Source organism: Bufo gargarizans, chromosome 3, assembly GCF_014858855.1.
Source record: "Bufo gargarizans isolate SCDJY-AF-19 chromosome 3, ASM1485885v1, whole genome shotgun sequence".
NCBI lineage: Eukaryota > Metazoa > Chordata > Amphibia > Anura > Bufonidae > Bufo > Bufo gargarizans.
Genome location: NC_058082.1, coordinates 148,595,403 through 148,615,509, shown reverse-complemented (window position 1 = coordinate 148,615,509; position 20,107 = coordinate 148,595,403). Strand labels below are relative to the sequence as shown.

General features: G+C 43.6%; 1 protein-coding gene across 1 annotated transcript in view; it reads left to right on the top strand.

Moving 5' to 3' along the window:
• LOC122930585 (oocyte zinc finger protein XlCOF7.1-like) overlaps positions 1-14,103 on the top strand; it is a 31,323-nt gene extending 17,220 nt beyond the window's left edge. Inside the window, exons 6-7 of the mRNA XM_044284075.1 lie at positions 2,977-3,079; positions 12,905-14,103. Of these exons, the coding sequence (XP_044140010.1) occupies positions 2,977-3,079; positions 12,905-13,560 (759 nt within the window). The 3' untranslated portion in view covers positions 13,561-14,103. The remainder of the gene's footprint in view (positions 1-2,976; positions 3,080-12,904) is intronic.
• Positions 14,104-20,107: the final 6,004 nt, after the last annotated feature.

Sequence of the window (20,107 nt, the reverse complement as noted above, 5' to 3'; positions counted from 1 at the left end):
ATTCTTTTATTTCGTAAAGTCAGGCAAAACTTTAAAGATATCACAAATATCTCAGGTTGCAATGCGCTCACCCCGTTATGGAATCATAATGGTTTACCTGAGCTTAAAAATTTAGTAGGCTTTGGGATGTGGAGAGATAAAGGAGTAATGTGGTTATCTTCTCAAGGAGGAGTTTAATATTGAGAACTCCAGTTTCTATCAATATCTCCAACTGCGTCATGCCCTGTCGGTGCAGGGGAATGTTGCTGACATCACTATAAAAGTTTCTCTCATAGCGGAACAGATCAGAAGAGGAGGGAATCCTAAATGGCTTATTTCCACTTTTTATAAAGCTTTGCTTTTATTTTATCAGGATTGCTTCCCTCTAAAAGTTAAGGATGCATGGGGTGCAGAAAGGCCCTAGGTTATCACTCTGTGAACCTCAAAGATTATCACAACTTTATTTAGTACATAGAGTATATAGGACACCCATGTTTCTTCATAAGGTGGGACTGTGAGACACTTCTCAATGCCCCAAATGTGGTACTCATGACGCATATATCATACATATGTTCTGGGAGTGTATGGCGTGGGGCCCTTTTTGGCGTGATGTTTTAGATATAATCCTTGAAGTGTATAGTATTAGACTCCAGGATAGTCCTTTAGTTTGTATTTTGGGCCTCCTACAAGATGAAGCAGTGGAAGGCAGTAGCTATTGGTATTGGTAGATTACTATATAATGCCAGAAAACTGATTGCAAAATATTGGATTAGTACTGAAGTGCCTACCAAGGTGGAGTTTATTGCACGTACGAACACGTGAATAGAGATGGAGAGAGGAATATATATCAAGCGAGATGCCTTTAAGAAATTTGAATCTATCTGGGGGCTGTGGATTTCAACGCCAGGGTTACCGTCTAGGCGCCTTCTGCTTATGAGTGAGAGAAATAAAATTCAAATATAAGGAGTTCAGAGGAAAGGGGGGAAAAACATAACACGGTTGTCAACGAAGACATACACTTTTATTGTTACAACCACTGGTACAGTAAAATAAGAGAATGATAAAGGTATAATTACTATGTTAGGTGCAGTTTAAAGGGGCGGGGGGAGATTAAGGTTTGTCTACATTTGTATGTAAATGTACAATTATTTTATATTTCTTTTTAATATGTGCATTATCGGATACCCGAACCGGGTTTGTATACCTCTGATTTACTAAGGCATATATTTGTACTATTTATGTCTAAGTACTACAGGTGAAACTCGAAAAATTAGAATATTGTGCAAAGTTCATTTATTTCCGTAATGCAACTTAAAAGGTGAAACTAACATATGAGATAGACTCATTACATGCAAGCGAGAGATTTCAAGCCTTTATTTGTTATAATTTGGATGATTATGGCTTACAGCTTATGAAACCCCAAAGTCACAATTTTGAGGTACCCTTTGCTCAGGGGGTATGGATTAATTAGCTGACTAGAGTCTGACACTTTGAGCTTAGAATATTGAACCTTTTCACAAAATTCTAATTTTAAGCTGCATTAATGTAATTCCTTTTAATTTGCATTAGGCTACTTTCACACTAGCGTTCGTCGGTCCGCTCGTGAGCTCCGTTTGAAGGGGCTCACGAGCGGACCCGAACGCAGCCGTCCAGCCCTGATGCAGTCTGAATGGAGCGGATCCGCTCAGACTGCATCAGTCTGGCGGCGTTCAGCCTCCGCTCCGCTCGCCTCCGCGCGGACAGCTGAACGCTGGTTGCAGTGTTCGGGTGTCCGCCTGGCCGTGCGGAGGCGTGCGGATCCGTCCAGACTTACAATGTAAGTCAATGGGGACGGATCCGTTTGAAGATGCCACAATATGGCTCAATCTTCAGGCGGATCCGTCCCCCATTGACTTTACATTGAAAGTCTGGACGGATCCGTACGAGGCTATTTTCACACTTAGCTGTTATATGCTAAAATAATGCAGACGGATCCGTTCAGAACAGATCCGATCGAACGCTAGTGTGAAAGTAGCCTTACTGAAATAAATGGACTTTTGCAAGATATTCACATTTTGTGAGTTTCTCCTGTATATATGAAAATAATAACAATAAAAAAGATTTGATTTAAAAAAGAAATGAATGGAGCGGCCGCGCCTTTCATTTTAGGGAGGCAGTAAGGGACTTTCTGGGGGTATGAGGCCCCTGTTCTTGTGATCGTGGACAGGGGATAACGTGTATCTACTGGAATACTCCTTTGAGCCTTCATCAAACATGCTATTGTGGACTATTGTGCTGTATTTTTTCAATAGATCAGATTTATACAGGAGACCTGCAGATATTTGGGTCAGATACCTCCTGCTGTCCGGTCATTTTTAGGCATCTGTCACGGACGTTCCCATGGCAGGTATCAGGAGATCGGAGAGACTGGCAAGTTCACTGTGGAGCTTATTGTGTCTGTGTTTTGGTGAAAGCCACAGCCCTTGCTTCAGGTGTTGCTTGTTGGTAATTTACCTTTCCCATAAGTAGCCGCTTCTCACTCTTGGAGGTGCGGTTCATAGATTTTCTTCCTGTCTTCTAACTAGCTGGTCGGTTGTTCTCTGTGGTTGCTAGTTTTCTACTTTCAGATAAGTCTTGTCTTTTCTTATTGTTTTGTGTTTGTTATATTCCTTGTTGTTTGTATCTGGGCCTGAGACAGGTACTTCCATTCATCTATCTGGGGAGGAATGGGTTGTCTCTGGGCCTAGGTATACAGCATATGAATATTCCTATCTTCAAGGTCTATTCATATTGATAGGTAGTTAGGGCCCGGATTAGGGTTGTTTAGGAGGTGACCTGTTCCTTCCCTAGTTTCCAGGCCCAGTTACTGTTCCCCTTCTCTCCTGTGTTTAGTGTTGAGTTTTTCCCCCACACTGATCGTGACAGCATCATTCTAATTACTGATCTTTTCTGGTCACATAACACATTCTACACGACTTCTCCAACCATCTGGTGACTTCTACAATATTTGTTTCACAGCTCGTGAATCCAGGTGATGATCTGAACAATATTAATCCTACAGAGACCTATGTGAGGGGTGATGAGCAGAGTACAGAGGACATTCCTACAGATACCCGCCATGGTGAGTAGTGACCACTAAGTAAAGCAGAGAAGACCCACAGATTCTACTCATTCACTGGATACTACATTTTTAGGTTCTGTCTTCTGTCAGATTTTTAGCATTATATATAAGTCTGATTCAGCTAAAATGTTTATTAAATATGGAAGAAAATGCAATAGCATTATAGGTGATACATTTTCCAAGCCTTTATAATATGGATGTGTAACACCCCCGAGTGGTGTTGCCACTCCTACACCCTGCTACTGTCCTTAATGGTCTAACATAAAGTTATCTATGCATTATGTTCCAGGTCCTCTCCATAATGTGCATCTATAATAATGTTTGTAACTGTTTATAACCTGTAATATGCCTGGTTCACCAGCAGTTGGCAGCAAACCTGGCAGAGCTGTAACTATGTAGAATTGAGCTAACCATTCCATTATAAACCCCCTCTGTAGAGAAGTGGGCTAGTCCTATTTCCTGCAGGAAGGGTGGGGACCAGTTAGAACTGGTTCTAGTGCTAGTGGTAGTGTGTGTGCTGGTAGGGACTCCATGTTGGAGCTCACCAGATTCTACCACATCCCTTGGCTGAACATAAGCCCGACCAAAGAGTGAAGCACAGCATCATGAAGAAAGCAAAGACACTAATTAGGCTTGTCAGGACAGCAAAGTCAGATGTAGCAGAGTTGAGTTTGCCTGGCATTTTAATGCTAAAGCCTGCTGGAACCAAGATGAAGCCTGAAATCTGTTTTGGAAAAACGTCTACCCAAGTAAAGCTGCCATTGAACTTCATCTCAAGTTCTTACTTATTCGCTCAATTATTCTCTTTTATTTACAGTCATCCTACACCGCTCAAAAGAGGGATTCCGCAGGGGCAGTACTTACGTCTCTGCCGTAACTGTTCTGAGAAAACAAATTTATCAAACAAGCTGATGTACTGAGGGAAAGGTTCTTATCTAGGGGTTACCCAGACCATACACTCAGATCGGCCTTTCAGAGAGCCCTCTCCACTGACCGCACCAAACTACTTACCCCTGGTGATAAGAAGAATGGGGATCAGAAAATACACCTCATCACCACGTTTGATGGTGCGTCAGGACATGTAAAAGAGATCCTCAAAAAGCATTGGCCCATCCTGTTAATGGACCCCGACATCAGGGAGGTCATTAATGACTATCCACAAGTTACTTTCAGGAAGGATAACAGCCTACGGGATCTCTTGGTCCAAAGCCATTACACCCCTGCCCCACAAAAAGGCACTTGGTTGGACTGCGAACCTAAAGGATGCTTCAGAGGCAGCTGTTGTGTTGCATGTAACACGATCCAATGTAGTAAAACTTTTTACAGCACTAACCTAATGAAATCCTTTACAATTAAGCATTTTATTAATTGCAGGACTAAGGGGGTTATTTATAAGATCACTTGTGACTGTAAAAAGGAATACATTGGGAAAACGAAAAGGGAGTTTCGCCGACTCATAGGGGAACACCTGGGAGACATTGCTAACAGTAGAGACACTGCAGTGTTCAGACACGTACATGAGTGTCACTAGGGTAACCCTTAATGCATAAAAGCCATAGGCATTGAGGTGGTTCATCCACCCATACGCAGTGGAGACTGGGACTGCATCCTATTACAGCATGAGGCCCGGTGGACCTATCGCCTACAAACTATGTCTCCATCAGGATTAAATGAGCAGCTTAATTATAGTTGCTTCATCTAATCCCTTAACACCCTGATTCCTTACATTCTTTATATTTACGGTTTCTTATAGTGTATATAGGCTGCACGGGTACAGAGTTTCACACGTAAGCTTGACTATTATATACACTATATAATATACGTGCGGTAGCTGCGTCGAGTCTGTGGACTGCCAAACCCTATCTTGAATTTTCCCTCTGCGACCTTGATATGGGCTAACTACTGTTCCTACTTGCTTGATGCCATCAGCTTTAAAATTATTTCCACATAACTTCCTAAATACCATTTCCTCACTGCGGCCGCTCATCTGGTGGATCGCAATACTGACAGCTGCTGGAGACGCGTCCCGGTCACCTGGCAACCACGTTGGTTGAACTGCGCATGTCCAGGCGGGTTCAATACGCGGTGACGTCATCAGTGTTCACCGCGTCCCAGGTAGAGAGCCAAGCCTCGTTTTAGGATGGCGCTCTTTTTAAAAGACCAGTGGCCTCTATGGGTAAGTTAGGCTTATCATCGCCTTCGCATATTAGGCCAATAGTCAGGGTGGATTGTGGCTAGTACCATACGCCACAATACCGCCCCATTCTTGCTTTCTTGAGCTGATTCTATATCCAGATCCAGTTCTAACATTATTTGGGAACCGATGATTGTGGGCCAGCTCATCACGGCTCATACAGTGGATCCCAACTACATTTGTGCTCAGCTCCCCATGTTTCCCAAGATGAGTCCTTCTGAAGGTGAAACGTGCATGTAGGGCTAGATTGGAGCAGGGTGTACTAGGGCTATTTATTTCAGGGCAAGGTTCCTGACAGGGTCATCCTTATCAGGGCGGGTGCTCTGCTGTTAGGCTGCTACATATATCTAGCTAACAGGGCCAGAGCAGTACCCCCCCACCTAGGGCGCAATTAGGGATATCTCCTTTTCCCCGGTCATTTTTCATCACCGCGTCACTGTACCCAGGGATAGATTTCATCTTCTACTTTTAGCTTCTTTCCCGGGATCGTGGAGCTCTGGAACCTTCCAGGTTGTGGTAGGACAACTGGTTACCTATAGGTGCCGCCGTGCACCAACTTTTTCCTACTACAAGTTCTATGTAATGTATTGTACATACATTATATACCATATATTAGTAATATGTATTAAAAGTTATGTTTTAGGTTTTACATACTCCATATGATCGCCTCCTCAGGCTTTTTTGATAAATAATAGGTGATCCAAAACGATTCTCATTTTCTCAATATTTCACCCTTTTATTTATTGCTTCGGAGCCAAAGCCTGGGGTCCAGCGGTATCCAGGTAGGAGCACCGTGACACACATAAAGACACAGATAGGCCACACTATACCACTCGGCATTCCTACACCTGGGACGCACGACATAGAGGGTTCTAGGGGGAGGCGCCCGTTGCAGATGTACAAAGTATACCTGGATTATGGACATGAAATTTACTTATGTGAACAAGGCTTTCATTGAGGGAAAGGTATTTGCCCAGTTTTGGGACTGAGGCTTCATTAGCTCCTTTATGGTCATAGCAAGTTCCATACACTCAAAAAGGAGAATATTTGTTGGAGGCTGTAAGGTCAGAGCTGTAAGTGTCATGGTCACCACCGTCTAGGAGGAGGAGACCTAGATGTTACATAGATTATCATTAACACATAATGAAGCTCATGGCAAGCATGAAGGACATGAAATCACTTCCCAAATTATGTTGTATCATGAGAAGATGTCAGGGTCCCAGCAATCTAATTCTGAAATTTAGAAGGGGATTTATCTACACTCCCTAACATTGAAATTGCATAACCAAGAAGGACAAGCCATGAAGTTATGTAAATTGAGGAAGCAGCAGGTGTCCGTAAGATCTACAGATGATGACATTTTCAAGCACCTGTCTCCAATCTGTAAGGTTTGGAAGGGTCATAAAGACCAGATTGGAAGCAAAGTTTTTTTGTCATATGAACTCTTAAAAATCAGATCGAGTGATGTGGGATGAGTCCTGTTTGTTGACATGCCAGTTATCGCCACTTGTCACAAACTGAGGGACAGACCTTGGTTTATTACTCTGGCAGATCGCTACGCACCTAGGCTGAGATGTCAGCATTGTTCAATGTTGCATGGCCTTGTCGTTGGTAGAACAATGACAAACTGGAATGACAGCAAGAGTTGCACCAAGGAGAACCTCTGAAAAGACAGATCATCTGATTAGTGATCCATTCTGTACTGCAATTGGGAATCACTTTCCAAACCAATGGCAGAAAACAATGTCTTACAAACCATCAGAAGACTACACAACATTGTGCTACAGGCGTTCAACTGACCTCATGCCACCACTCGCAAAGGCTATCATGGTGCACAGCTAGACTGCAATAGAGGCTGAAATAGAGGTCTGTCCTCTTCAGCGAGGAGGCCCACTTTTGTCTTGGATGCAGATATAGCCTGAGACTAGTCTACACACCAAATGGGCAATGCCATGAAGAGGCCTTCACAAGAGAACGTCACACCGGTCCTACTCCAGGGTTTATGGTGTGGGATGGCAAAATGTAAGGTAGCTGAACCCACCTAGTCTTCATTTTAGTTACATTAACAGCTTGACGACAGTGTCCCAGGAGCTGTTTTTCAAAAGGAGAATACCAGGCAGCATGTTGCTTGTTCTACCGTGAGCATCCTGCATTGCCTAAATGTGCTACCGTGACTTACCGCTTCCCAGGACTTGTCTCCCATCGACCACATCTAGGACATCATAGATCAACAATTGCAAGAGGAACTGCCAGCAGCTCTTCATGCACATGCTGTTTTTCATTGGGATATTTCTCCAAAAACTCAATAACTGGGTTGTGGAGAACACTAATATAACAGGGTGAGTGGCGAGAAATTGTCTCATAGTGGATACTTCCTGCTGACAGGATTTGTATATTGATGGTCTATTCTCTGGATAGGCGATCAATATAAGATCAGCAGGATTTGAAACCCTACACCCTCTGCTGATCAGCCATTACCTTATAGCTATTCCTGAGGATAGGCCATCAATATCAAATCTTGGCCAAACCATTCAAGACCAGAAGTGTGAAACCTTGCTAATTTCCTCAGATAAAGTAGCATGGTGGCTCAGTGGTTAGTACTGGTGCCTTGCAGCACTGGGGTCCTAGGTACGAATGTAAAAAGGGTAAAAAAGTGAGGGTTAATCAGATCTTAAGGAATAATTATCCGAAAGATGAGATAAAATAGAGGCGCCAGTGGAGTAGGAGTAAACGTGATTTTGTAGGGACTATCACAAAAGATAGATGAGATGAGAAGTCGCACTTTATAGTATGTGGTAAGGCTGCTATCGGGGTGACAACGTAGATACCGATCCATGTGTGAACACAAGAAAGATAGGAGTGAACGATGGCACTACATAATGGGTTCATAAACTGTACCTGTAATGTATTCGCTTTTTTTCCCCAAGAATGGAGTGCCAAACCTTATTGTGGCACAGGAATAGTGATGAGTGGTAAATAATAGGATGGATAGCCTATTAAGGTTATAGATAGGTTGAAATAGTAATCGATAGGTAGGTCTTAGCGTCGACCGGTGATATAGGTTATAATGATTAGATATATATTATATTAACCTTCTTAGACCAATAACTGGTTTCAGATACATTTTTACAGTGCCATAAAAGGAATATAAAATAAAATAAAGGCTTGACTCACTTCACTGGAGGGTGGTCCATAGGATAAACTAGAGACCCTTACGGGACCCAATACCCCCCCCCCCCCCCCCCTCCCGTAGAATGGTAGATATTGATGTCAGCACAGTCCGTGGTGGCTTCCGATCAATTCCTTTATTCAAAGATTCTGTTCAACACGTTTCGGAGGTTAAATACAGAAATCCCCCTTCATCAGGAGTAATAAAGCAATCATAAAAACAAAAGTACAAGAACAGTGTTACCTGCAAGTAGATTAGGATGGAGGGTTTAAAATAAAAACTTTATGGGCATCCCAGAATATTGTAAAAATATATTGGTGGTAGTGGGGAAGTGTTCCGCATATGTAATTTATATGATTCGGGGGCCCAATAGATAAGAAAATAGACCTCTGGGCTGTAATTCATCGTGGAACGCATTTGAGATTTCCCTACCTCCTGACTTCCTGTCGCACTACTAATGACGTGAGGAGGCGTTCCTGAGTTTTGGCGATCTGCGCATGCGCAAAGCGACAGTTTATGGAAACTCAGCGGAGTTCAGCTTTACACCGGGACACTGCGCATGCGCAGGAGAGCCTCAGTAGGGAAATATTACAGCCCAGTGCGCAAGCACAGCTAACTCTCTCCGGTGCATTCGCAGTGTCCCGGTGGGAAGCTGAACTCCTCTGAGATTTTCCATAAACTGTCGGTTTGCGCATGCGCTACACCGGGCCCAATGAGCAGAAGCGGAAGTGGTAGGTGGAACGCATATGCGCTCCACCTAGTTAGATTATATGGGCAGATCGGAGGTTTATAAAAAGAGAACCTCTTTAATCTATCTATGGGAGTGGAAGAAAGTGATCTAGAGGTAATTTATATGATATGGGAATATACCATAATTACATATACAATATTCTGATGGGAAAATGGTGGTTAAGAATTCATAAAAGTGTTCATATACCATATATATTGATTAATAAATAGTGGTGCCTTTTGATGATTTTTGACGCTAAATAATCCTGATGGGATGTTAAAAAAAACGTTTAAATATTCATAAATATACATACATAACGGTGTATAGAAAATATATAATTAAAATCCATATTGTGAGGCAGTGACAGACCTCATGGCTATTAGGAGAGGTGTGTGGCAGATTTCTCCATTTCTTCCCAGTCAATCAGTAGGTCTGAGGTAGCACCAGGTGCCACAATCATTACTGGGGAGTAAAAGCCCATCCCAGACTGTCATTAGGGGGTGTGGGTACAACCAAAGGCCAAGGGTGGCTCTGGATGTGTGTATACAGCTGGGTTTGGCTGTGAAACCATGAGGCTGAGAAATAACCTGGACTGACCGATTTACAGCCTGGGGGCTGGCATTCGCTTGGCTGAGGAAGCTGGATCTGACACTGTATAGGTGAGTCAGGGATTATCATCTGTATGCCGCAGACACAGAGAGACTTCATTTTAAAATCTAAAGAGTTTCCCTTTTTGACGCTCTAATTGACCATATCCTGGCCTCTACTGACATTTACCCGGAGGTTCTGGTGGATCGTTTCTCAAAAATAGCCCACTTTGTCCCCTTTTCTGCATTGCTTTCTGATAAACTCAGCTAGCTCACGCAAACAAGACTAAGTGGCTGAACTAAGGACACAAACATAGACATTAGGGTGCAGAATTTTTTTTCTAAATGGGAAATATTTGGCTTTACCAGTAGGCAGTTTGTTCAGAATGGCAGTTCAATAACAAGAGTGTGAGGACAACAATGAAGCATGGTGGAGGTTCCGAGCACGTTTAGGAATGCATTTCAGCAAACAGCGTTGAGGATTTGGTCAGGATTAATGGTTTCCTTAATGCTGAAAAATACAGGTAGATATTTATCCATCATGCAATGCCATCCGGGAGGCATCTGATTGGCTCCAAATTTATTCTGCAGCAGGACCATGGCCCCAAACATGTCAGTAAGAACCATCTTCAATGTAATGAAGAAGGTGGAGCCTGGAAGTGATGAAGTGGCCCCCACAGAGCCCTGTTCTCAACATCAGCATGTCTGTCTGGGATTACATTGACAGAATGATACAAGCAAACCTACATCCACATAAGATCTATGATTGGTTCTCCAAGATGTTTGAAAAAACTCCTTACTAATTTCCTTCAAAAAGAGTGTGCAAGTGTACCTAGGAGAACTGATGCTGTTTGGAAGGCAAAGTGTGGTTATGCCAAATATTGATATTGATTTAGATTCATTTGCTTTGCATTTTGTTAATTGCAAAAAAAAACTATTAACACTTTACCAGTTTTAATAGCATTCTTACATGCTATTTTTCCACACCCGCATAGTACTGTGTGTATATATAAATGGATACAGACTGTTGCACTTCACATCAGCTTTTAACCTCTTCCCGACATTGACTGTAAACCTTTTGACCTAAAAAAACGGGAGCGCGCACTCTAGGCCGTGCAAAGGCTTCCCCTAGTGAGGATCATGGGAGCCGCAGTGTGTGTGTGTGGCAACCTCTGTATTCCTCAATGATCTGAGGCTGCTGCACATTGGTTCCTATGGAGAGCCTGCCTGTGGCAGAACTCCATAGGAACATAGTGTACTTCTCAGAGACTCCACTGCTAATGCATCGGAGTCTATAAGAGAGTCAATCTGATAATTGCTTGTAATAGTTCCCTACAAAAAATGTAGTTCCCTACAAAAAAACACCTCCCACAAAAAATGTAATAAAAAGTGATCAAAAAGTCATACACACCCCAAAATGTCATTAAAGGGGTAATCCAATTTCTCAAACAGCCCCCCCCCCATGTGCCACGCCCCTCACAGGTAATATACTTATTCCACTCCCTGCGCTGCTGCTTCTCCCTGTACGCAGATGAAAACATCCAACGTCGGGGGAGGGGGGGGGGGGTGAGCAGCCAATGGCAGGCGGTACGGCACATGGGGGGGCTGTTTGAGAAATTCAATTAATTATTTAATTAAAAGTACAGATTGACCCACAACAAATGAGCCCTCACACAGCCTTGTAGACATTAAAATATTACGTTTTTGGGGCCAGAATATGGTGAGGCAAAGAAAAAAAATAAGTTTTTTCAAAGTTTTGTTTTTTCTCATTATTTAAACACTAAAAAAAGCTATACATATGTGGTATCGTCGTAACCCTACTGACCCGGAGAATGAAAATAACAGGTCAGTTTTTACCGCATAGTTAACGCTATAAAAACAAAACCCATAAAACCCACTGCATACCGTATGCAGTACCATATGAGTACCATTTACAAGTACAACTTGTCCCGCAAAAAATAAGCTTTCATATGGCTATGTGAATGGAAAATTCCAAGTTATGGCTTTAGAAAGGCTGTGAGTAAAAAACAAAACTGGAAAAAAAAACTGAAAATCGCCTGGTCCTAAAAGTGTTAAAGCGACACTACATAAGCCTAATTTACAGCATCACCGTCAGCATGTATGTTTGCAACAAAGGTTATTGAATTGCGCCATTTTTCCAAAAATCTGTTTCTACAAAATTTCTACAGTTAGTAAATATACAAGTAAACGTAATTCCCAGCATCGCCTGCATATTTTGTTGCCTCTTTTTTATTTATTTTTTTTCTTCCAAAAGCCTGTCACAATTTTTCTACAGTTGATGAATGTATTTTACTCCATCACCAGCAGGATATATTTTGGTTGCAAAGGTTGGGCAATTATACCTTCTTTTTTTTTTTAAACCTGTTGCAAAGGTTCCTCATTTATTAAGTGTATCAGAGCGGTGACGTCATTGCTTAGCTAGGCTTCAAAATAAAATATCTGGTAAAGGACAGAGTGGCAATGGGCGGGGTATTCGAAAACAAAAGACTTGTGCCACATCATCCGCAAGTGAGAATGTGGGTGACCGTAGTAGTGCAAGCAGCAGTCACCACCAGCCGTCCGGCGCCTCTTCATAACTTTGGCGATCCACCGCCGGGTATAAGGCTTTATTAAGATTGGTGTCTAAAACGGCGGTTCTAATAAATGTGCCCCTACATTTTTATTTTTATTCATACTATAAGGATTCAACTACTGTAAGGGAGTATAACTACTAAGTGGGATCACAAAGAGGCATTCTACTTTACTGGGCATATGTAAAACCCCCATGTTTTATTTTTATATATTGTTTTGTATATGAATGAGTGGGTGAGGGGTTGTATGGCGAGCATGGGAATTCTTGACTAGACTAAAGTTGTAGGGAAGTTGCTCTGGGTGGGGGGAACTGAACATTCAAGAATTTGCTGCAGAGCCCAGCTTTTTCTAGTTATGACCAAGTCTGCCATTAGATTGTGATCCGCTTTGTCACCACTGTTTAAGTCAATTGATACTTGAATTTTGGTCCATGACTTATAATTTGTGTGGAGTTTGTTTTCTATAAAAAAAAATATTAAAAAAATGTATTCAAAACATTTGTAGAATTTTTAAGGTTAAATAATTAAAAAATAATGTGTTTTATTTTTGGCAGATGACTGTACCAGGAACTCAGAGGAACTTCTCAGATCTTTAGATTTTAAAGTTGATGATAGTGGTATAACACAAGATACATATGAAGAGCATGCCAACATCCAAGATATATCTTCATCCATTCACATCAAAAATTTATCATCTGATTCATCACAGACTGTAACACAAAATAAAAGTCCCAAAATTAGGGAACATCAAACAGCTCATATAAGGGAGAAGCCATTTTCATGTTTAGAATGTAAGAGCTACTATAGCTGTCAATCGGAACTTGACAGACATCTGAGAATTCACACAGGAGAGACGTCATGTTCATATTGTGGAAAAAAATTTAACTGGAAATCAAATCTTGTTAAACATCAGAGAATTCACACAGGGGAGAAGCCGTTTTCATGTTCAGAATGTGGGAAATGTTTTAACCAGAAATCGGCTCTTGTTATACATCACAGAATTCACACAGGAGAGAGACCATTTTTATGTACAGAATGTGGGAAATGTTTTAACAATAAATCAGCTCTTGTTATACATCAGAGAATTCACACAGGGGAGAAACCATATTTATGTTCAGAATGTGGGAAATGTTTTTACCATAAATCACATCTTATTACACATAACAAAACTCACACAGGAGGGAAGTCATCTTTATGTTTTTCCTGTTAGTGACCACCCATACATGTTTTTACAGCCGTCACTAACTGGTTTTCAGCACCTTGCTTTTAGAGGTAGCTGAGGGCTTGAAGTAAAGATCGGGGGCCTCTGTGAAAGGTCCTTGAACACGTATCTCCTGTATTAAATTAATACCAATGATAAGCGGTAAATTACAGTTAAAAGTAAAACTATAATGTTTTTCTTAAAACTCCTCTCAGTAAAATTATTTTGTGAAAGTAGCTAAAAACATAAGAGCAGGTCCCCTTAAATGTCCAACAGTCTTCTTTTGGAGGAGGGCAGATTATAATACACTAAGATATTGGAATATAGTGCAATGCAAAAAAAATTCAACAGTGGTGGGACTTTATATAGCGGTATGATAGTACATTTCATTGATTATATTGGTTTTGGTTGGTGACTGTTGTCAGCTATCAGCACTCCCTAAATCCCCTTGTAACAAACCTGAGGTGCAGATGAGAAATGGTCTGTTCTCAGTTATTGCAATTCAAAACTTGTTGTTGTCAATCACTAATAAACATTTTCTTTTGTTATGTATTTCTTTGTGTTTGGGTCTCTCTTTATTACTTATAAGCTACCATGGATCTCAGACTTTGTAGACATTGTCACTTTAGGTAGGGAACATTGTCCCTACATACTTGGACAATCCATCACAAAAGGCAACCCCCCTGGATGACAGTCCGTAACCTGGCTAAGTGCACAGGACATAAACCAGGGGTGAAGGGGTAGTCACACAGACCAGGTCAGAACCAAATGGGCACAAGAGGGGCCGAATCAGAATCTAAGAGCAAAACCAATAAGCCAAAGTCAAAACCAGAGAGTAACATCAGAGACAAACACAGAGTCAAATGCCAAACAGGGTCAGAAGCAGGAGATAATGTCAGTGGTACAATCGAAAGTCAGAGGTGAAGTCAGAGACAAACCGAAGTTTGGCGCAGAAGCTGAATGTGCTCCTGGCCAAGTTGCTGGTGCTGCAGTTCCTCCCTTTCCAAGTGGTGGACTCTGCACCTTTCAAAGAACTGATGGCTTGTGCCGAGCCAAGGTGGAGAGTCCCAAGCACTCATTTCTTTGCCAAAAAGGCAGTACCAGCGCCGACGTGTAGAGCTGTAACTACGGTCAGGGACAATACATTTAGTTTACGGCCCACTGGGTGAATGTGGTTCCTGCACAGCCACACCAGCAACTTGGCCAGGTGACACCGCTTACGCCTCCACGTTCTCACACCGTTGGTCCTGTGACAATGTCTGCCTCCTCATCCTCCACTGTGTCCTCAGCCTCCACTGCAGGGACAATTCACAGTGCCCCTCCAGCATACCACATGTGCAGGGCACGGCGTTGTCACGCTGTTCTGCACCTTGTTTGACTGCTCCATGTCCTTCATCGAGAAATGAAATACTGGCTTTCTCCGCAACAACTTAAAATCGGAACCATGGTGACCGACAACAGGAAGAACATGGTGTAGATGCTGCGTTAAGGAGGGCTGAGCCATGCTCCCTGCATGGCACACGTGTTTAATCTGGTTGTCAAGCGGTTCCTGAAGTCTTCCACCCATCTGCAAGACATCCTAAAAATGGCCAGGAAACTTTGCATGCACTGCAGTCACTCGTACACTGCAAAGCACACCCTTCATGAGCTGCAGTAGCACAACGGCATCCCCCAACATAGGCTGATATGCGATCTTTCCACCCGTTGGAATTCCACCCTCCATATATTGGACCAACTATACAAAAAAAGAAAGGCCATAAACGATTGATGATCCAAGCGGACAGGAGTACTCCCCTGTGTAACTTTGATGTCAGACAGTGGCAGCTCATGCGTGACACCTGCTCAGGCCTTTTGAGGAGGCCACGTTATTTGTCAGTTGCCAGGACAACGTCATTCCACTGTTTTATGTCCTGGAACAGATGCTGGTAAATCTAGCTGGTCAGGGGACTGGAGACGTGGTGCCTAGATCTCACGGCCACCTAAGCCCTGTGGGGGCTGAACTGGAGGAGGACATTGGAGCACAAGCAATGTGTAGCGAAATTAGTGGTTTTTCTACACAGGTGACAGGAGAGGAGGAGCAGGAGCAGCCATAGGAGCTACAGGGCAATGAGGAAGACGAGACAGAGGACCCAGACACACCGTGGCAGTATGCAGTGAAAATGGAAGCAGTGAGTTCCTCCGAGTCACTTGCACAAATGGCCCACTGCATGCTCACGTGCTTGTGTAGTGAGAGCCGAATTGTCACCATTCGGCAGACGGATGACTTCTGGCTCTCCACCTTGTTGGACCATCGCTACCGGTCCAAAATGGGGGCCTTTTTCACACCGGCTGAGAGGGAGGACAAACTGAACTACTATAGAGACATCCTATGTAGTTAGTTGGCTGCTGCCTATCTGCGCCATCGTCCATCCTCTCGCAGCTCTGACCAGGGGGGCCCTCTGCGCTCACATTTCTCTGCCATGGCTGCTGTGGCAGGGTAGGAACAGTTCCAGATCCATCCACAGCAACTTGAGTCTAAAGTCGCTGATGAGCAGCTTTCTTCTTCAGCTTTCAGCGTAGGGATAGGTTGCGGCTGCGACAGTAGGGCGAGATTAGGCAGATTAACTCCTCCAAAGGACTTGATTAATTGATCGATCTGCTGCTGTGGATCATTGAGCTGCTGATACTCAATTGCTCACTGTTTTTAGGCTGCCCAGACCGTTTGTCAGTCACTTTTTTCTGGGGTGATCGGCGGCCATTTTGTGTCTTGTGGTGTGCCAGCACAAGCTGCGACCAAGTGCATTTAACCCTTAATGGAGTGGTTGTTTTTTGGCTAAAGCCTACATCAGGGTGAAGCTGTCACACCAAGTGCATTTAACCAGCAATAGTCTGTTCATTTTTTGGCCATATACTACATCAGGGGCAAGCTGCGCCTGTCACCAAGTGCATTTAACCCTCAATGGTGTGGTTGTTTTTTGGCTAAAGCCTACATCAGGGTGAAGCTGTCACACCAAGTGCATTTAACCAACAATAGTCTGGTTATTTTTTGGCCATATACTACATCAGGGGCAAGCTGCGCCTGTCACCAAGTGCATTTAACCCTCAATGGTGTGGTTGTTTTTTGGCTAAAGCCTACATCAGGGTGAAGCTGTCACACCAAGTGCATTTAACCAGCAATAGTCTGTTTATTTTTTGGCCATATACTACATCAGGGGCAAGCTGCGCCTGTCACCAAGTGCATTTAACCCTCAGTAGTGTGGTTGGTCAAGCTGTCACACCAAGTGCATTTAACCAGCAATAGTCTGTTTATTTTTTGGCCATATACTACATCAGGGGCAAGCTGCGCCTGTCACCAAGTGCATTTAACCCTCAGTAGTGTGGTTGGTCAAGCTGTCACACCAAGTGCATTTAACCATCAATAGTGTGGTTATTTTTTGGCCATATCCCAGTCTAATTCTGTCAGTAAACGTATACCTGTCACCCAGCGCCTAAATACTAGGTCTCAAGTTTATATCCAGCTAAATCTGTCGTTACTGGTGTGGCTGGTCAAGTTATTTAGTCTCCGTCAAAGCACAGTTTTTGTTCTGGGTTGAAATACAATTCCCAATTTAGCAATTTCCTAATTTAGTGGTTTCTGCTGTATCAGGCCTACTTTAAATTTATCCCTAAAAGGGTATATCAGATTCAAGGTGCACATAGGGTCATTCTGAATAACTTCACACACACGCTACTGTGCATATCCCAGTCTAATTCTGTCCGTAAAACGTATACCTGTCACCCAGCGCCTAAATACTAGGCCTCAAATTTATATCCTGCTAAATCTGTCATTACTGCTGTACTGTTGTGGCTGGGCAAGTTATTTAGTGTCCGTCAAAGCACATTTTTTGTTCTGGGTTGAAATACAATTCCCAATTTAGCAATTTCCTAATTTAGTGGTTTCTGCTGTATCAGAGCTATTTTAAATCTATCCCTTAAAGGGTATATCAGATTCAAGGTGCACATAGGGTCATTCTGAATAACTTCACACACACGCTACTGTGCATTTCCAAGTCTATTTCTGTCAGTAAACCTATACCTGTCACCCAGCGCCTAAATACTAGGCCTCAAATTTATATCCCGCTAAATCTGTCATTACTGCTGTACTGTTGTGGCTGGGCAAGTTATTTAGTGTCCGTCAAAGCACATTTTTTGTTCTGGGTTGAAATACAATTCCCAATTTAGCAATTTCCTAATTTAGTGGTTTCTGCTGTATCAGGCCTACTTTAAATTTATCCCTAAAAGGGTATATCAGATTCAAGGTGCACATAGGGTCATTCTGAATAACTTCACACACGCTACTGTGCATATCCCAGTCTAATTCTGTCTGTAAAACGTATACCTGTCACCCAGCGCCTAAATACTAGGCCTCAAATTTATATCCAGCTAAATCTGTCGTTACTGCTGTACTGTTGTGGCTGGGAAAGTTATTTAGTGTCCGTCAAAGCACATTTTTTGTTCTGGGTTGAAAAACAATTCCCAATTTAGCAATTTCCTAATTTAGTGGTTTCTGCTGTATCAGAGCTATTTTAAATCTATCCCTAAAAGGGTATATCAGATTCAAGGTGCACATAGGGTCATTCTGAATAACTTCACACACACGCTACTGTGCATTTCCAAGTCTAATTCTGTCAGTAAACCTATACCTGTCACCCAGCGCCTAAATACTAGGCCTCAAATTTATATTCAGCTAAATCTGTGGTTACTGCTGTGCCTGTATTAGTGTAATACGGTACCTAAATAGATAGCCAGATAGTGTTAGGTGTCTGTAAAAAAAGTCCTGAATTTGAATTCAATACATTGGGCCAAATAATATTTTTGTTGTTGTGGTGAACGATAACAATGAGGAAAACATCTAGTAAAGGACGCGGACGCGGACATGGTCGTGGTGGTGTTAGTGGACCCTCTGGTGCTGGGAGAGGACGTGGCCGTTCTGCCACAGCCACACATCCTAGTGTACCAACAATCTCAGGTCCCAGTAGCCGCCATAATTTACAGCGATATTTGGTGGGGCCCAATGCCGTTCTAAGGATGGTAAGGCCTGAGCAGGTACAGGCATTAGTCAATTGGGTGGCCGACAGTGGATCCAGCACGTTCACATTATCTCCCACCCAGTCTTCTGCAGAAAGCGCACAGATGGCGCCTGAAAACCAAGCCCATCAGTCTGTCACATCACCCCCATGCATACCAGGGAAACTGTCTGAGCCTCAAGTTATGCAGCAGTCTCTTATGCTGTTTGAAGACTCCGCTGGCAGGGTTTCCCAAGGGCATCCACCCAGCCCTTCCCCAGCGGTGGAAGACATAGAATGCACTGACGCACAACCACTTATGTTTCCTGATGATGAGGACATGGGAATACCACCTCAGCATGTCTCTGATGATGACGAAACACAGGTGCCAACTGCTGCGTCTTTCTGCAGTGTGCAGACTGAACAGGAGGTCAGGGATCAAGACTGGGTGGAAGACGATGCAGGGGACGATGAGGTCCTAGACCCCACATGGAATGAAGGTCGTGCCACTGACTTTCACAGTTCGGAGGAAGAGGCAGTGGTGAGACCGAGCCAACAGCGTAGCAAAAGAGGGAGCAGTGGGCAAAAGCAGAACACCCGCCGCCAAGAGACTCCGCCTGCTACTGACCGCCGCCATCTGGGACCGAGCACCCCAAAGGCAGCTTCAAGGAGTACCCTGGCATGGCACTTCTTCAAATAATGTGCTGACCACAAGACCCGAGTGGTTTGCACGCTGTGCCATCAGAGCCTGAAGCGAGGCATTAACGTTCTGAACCTGAGCACAACCTGCATGACCAGGCACCTGCATGCAAAGCATGAACTGCAGGGGAGTAAACACCTTAAAACCAAGGAAGTCACTCAGGCTCCCCCTGCTACCTCTTCTGCTGCTGCCGCCTCGGCCTCTTCCTCCGCCTCTGGAGGAACGTTGGCACCTGCCACCCAGCAAACAGGGGATGTACCACCAACACCACCACCACCTCCGTCACCAAGCATCTCAACCATGTCACACGGCAGCGTTCAGCTCTCCATCTCACAAACATTTGAGAGAAAGCGTAAATTCCCACCTAGCCACCCTCGATCCCTGGCCCTGAATGCCAGCATTTCTAAACTACTGGCCTATGAAATGCTGTCATTTAGGCTGGTGGACACAGACAGCTTCAAACAGCTCATGTCGCTTGCTGTCCCACAGTATGTTGTTCCCAGCCGGCACTACTTCTCCAAGAGAGCAGTGCCTTCCCTGCACAACCAAGTATCCGATAAAATCAAGTGTGCACTGCGCAACGCCATCTGTGGCAAGGTCCACCTAACCACAGATACGTGGACCAGTAAGCACGGCCAGGGATGCTATATCTCCCTAACTGCACACTGGGTAAATGTAGTGGCAGCTGGGCCCCAGGCGGAGAGCTGTTTGGCGCACGTCCTTCCGCCGCCAAGGATCACAGGGCAACATTCTTTGCCTCCTGTTGCCACCTCCTCCTACTCGGCTTCCTCCTCCTCTTCTTCCACCTGCTCATCCAGTCAGCCAAACACCT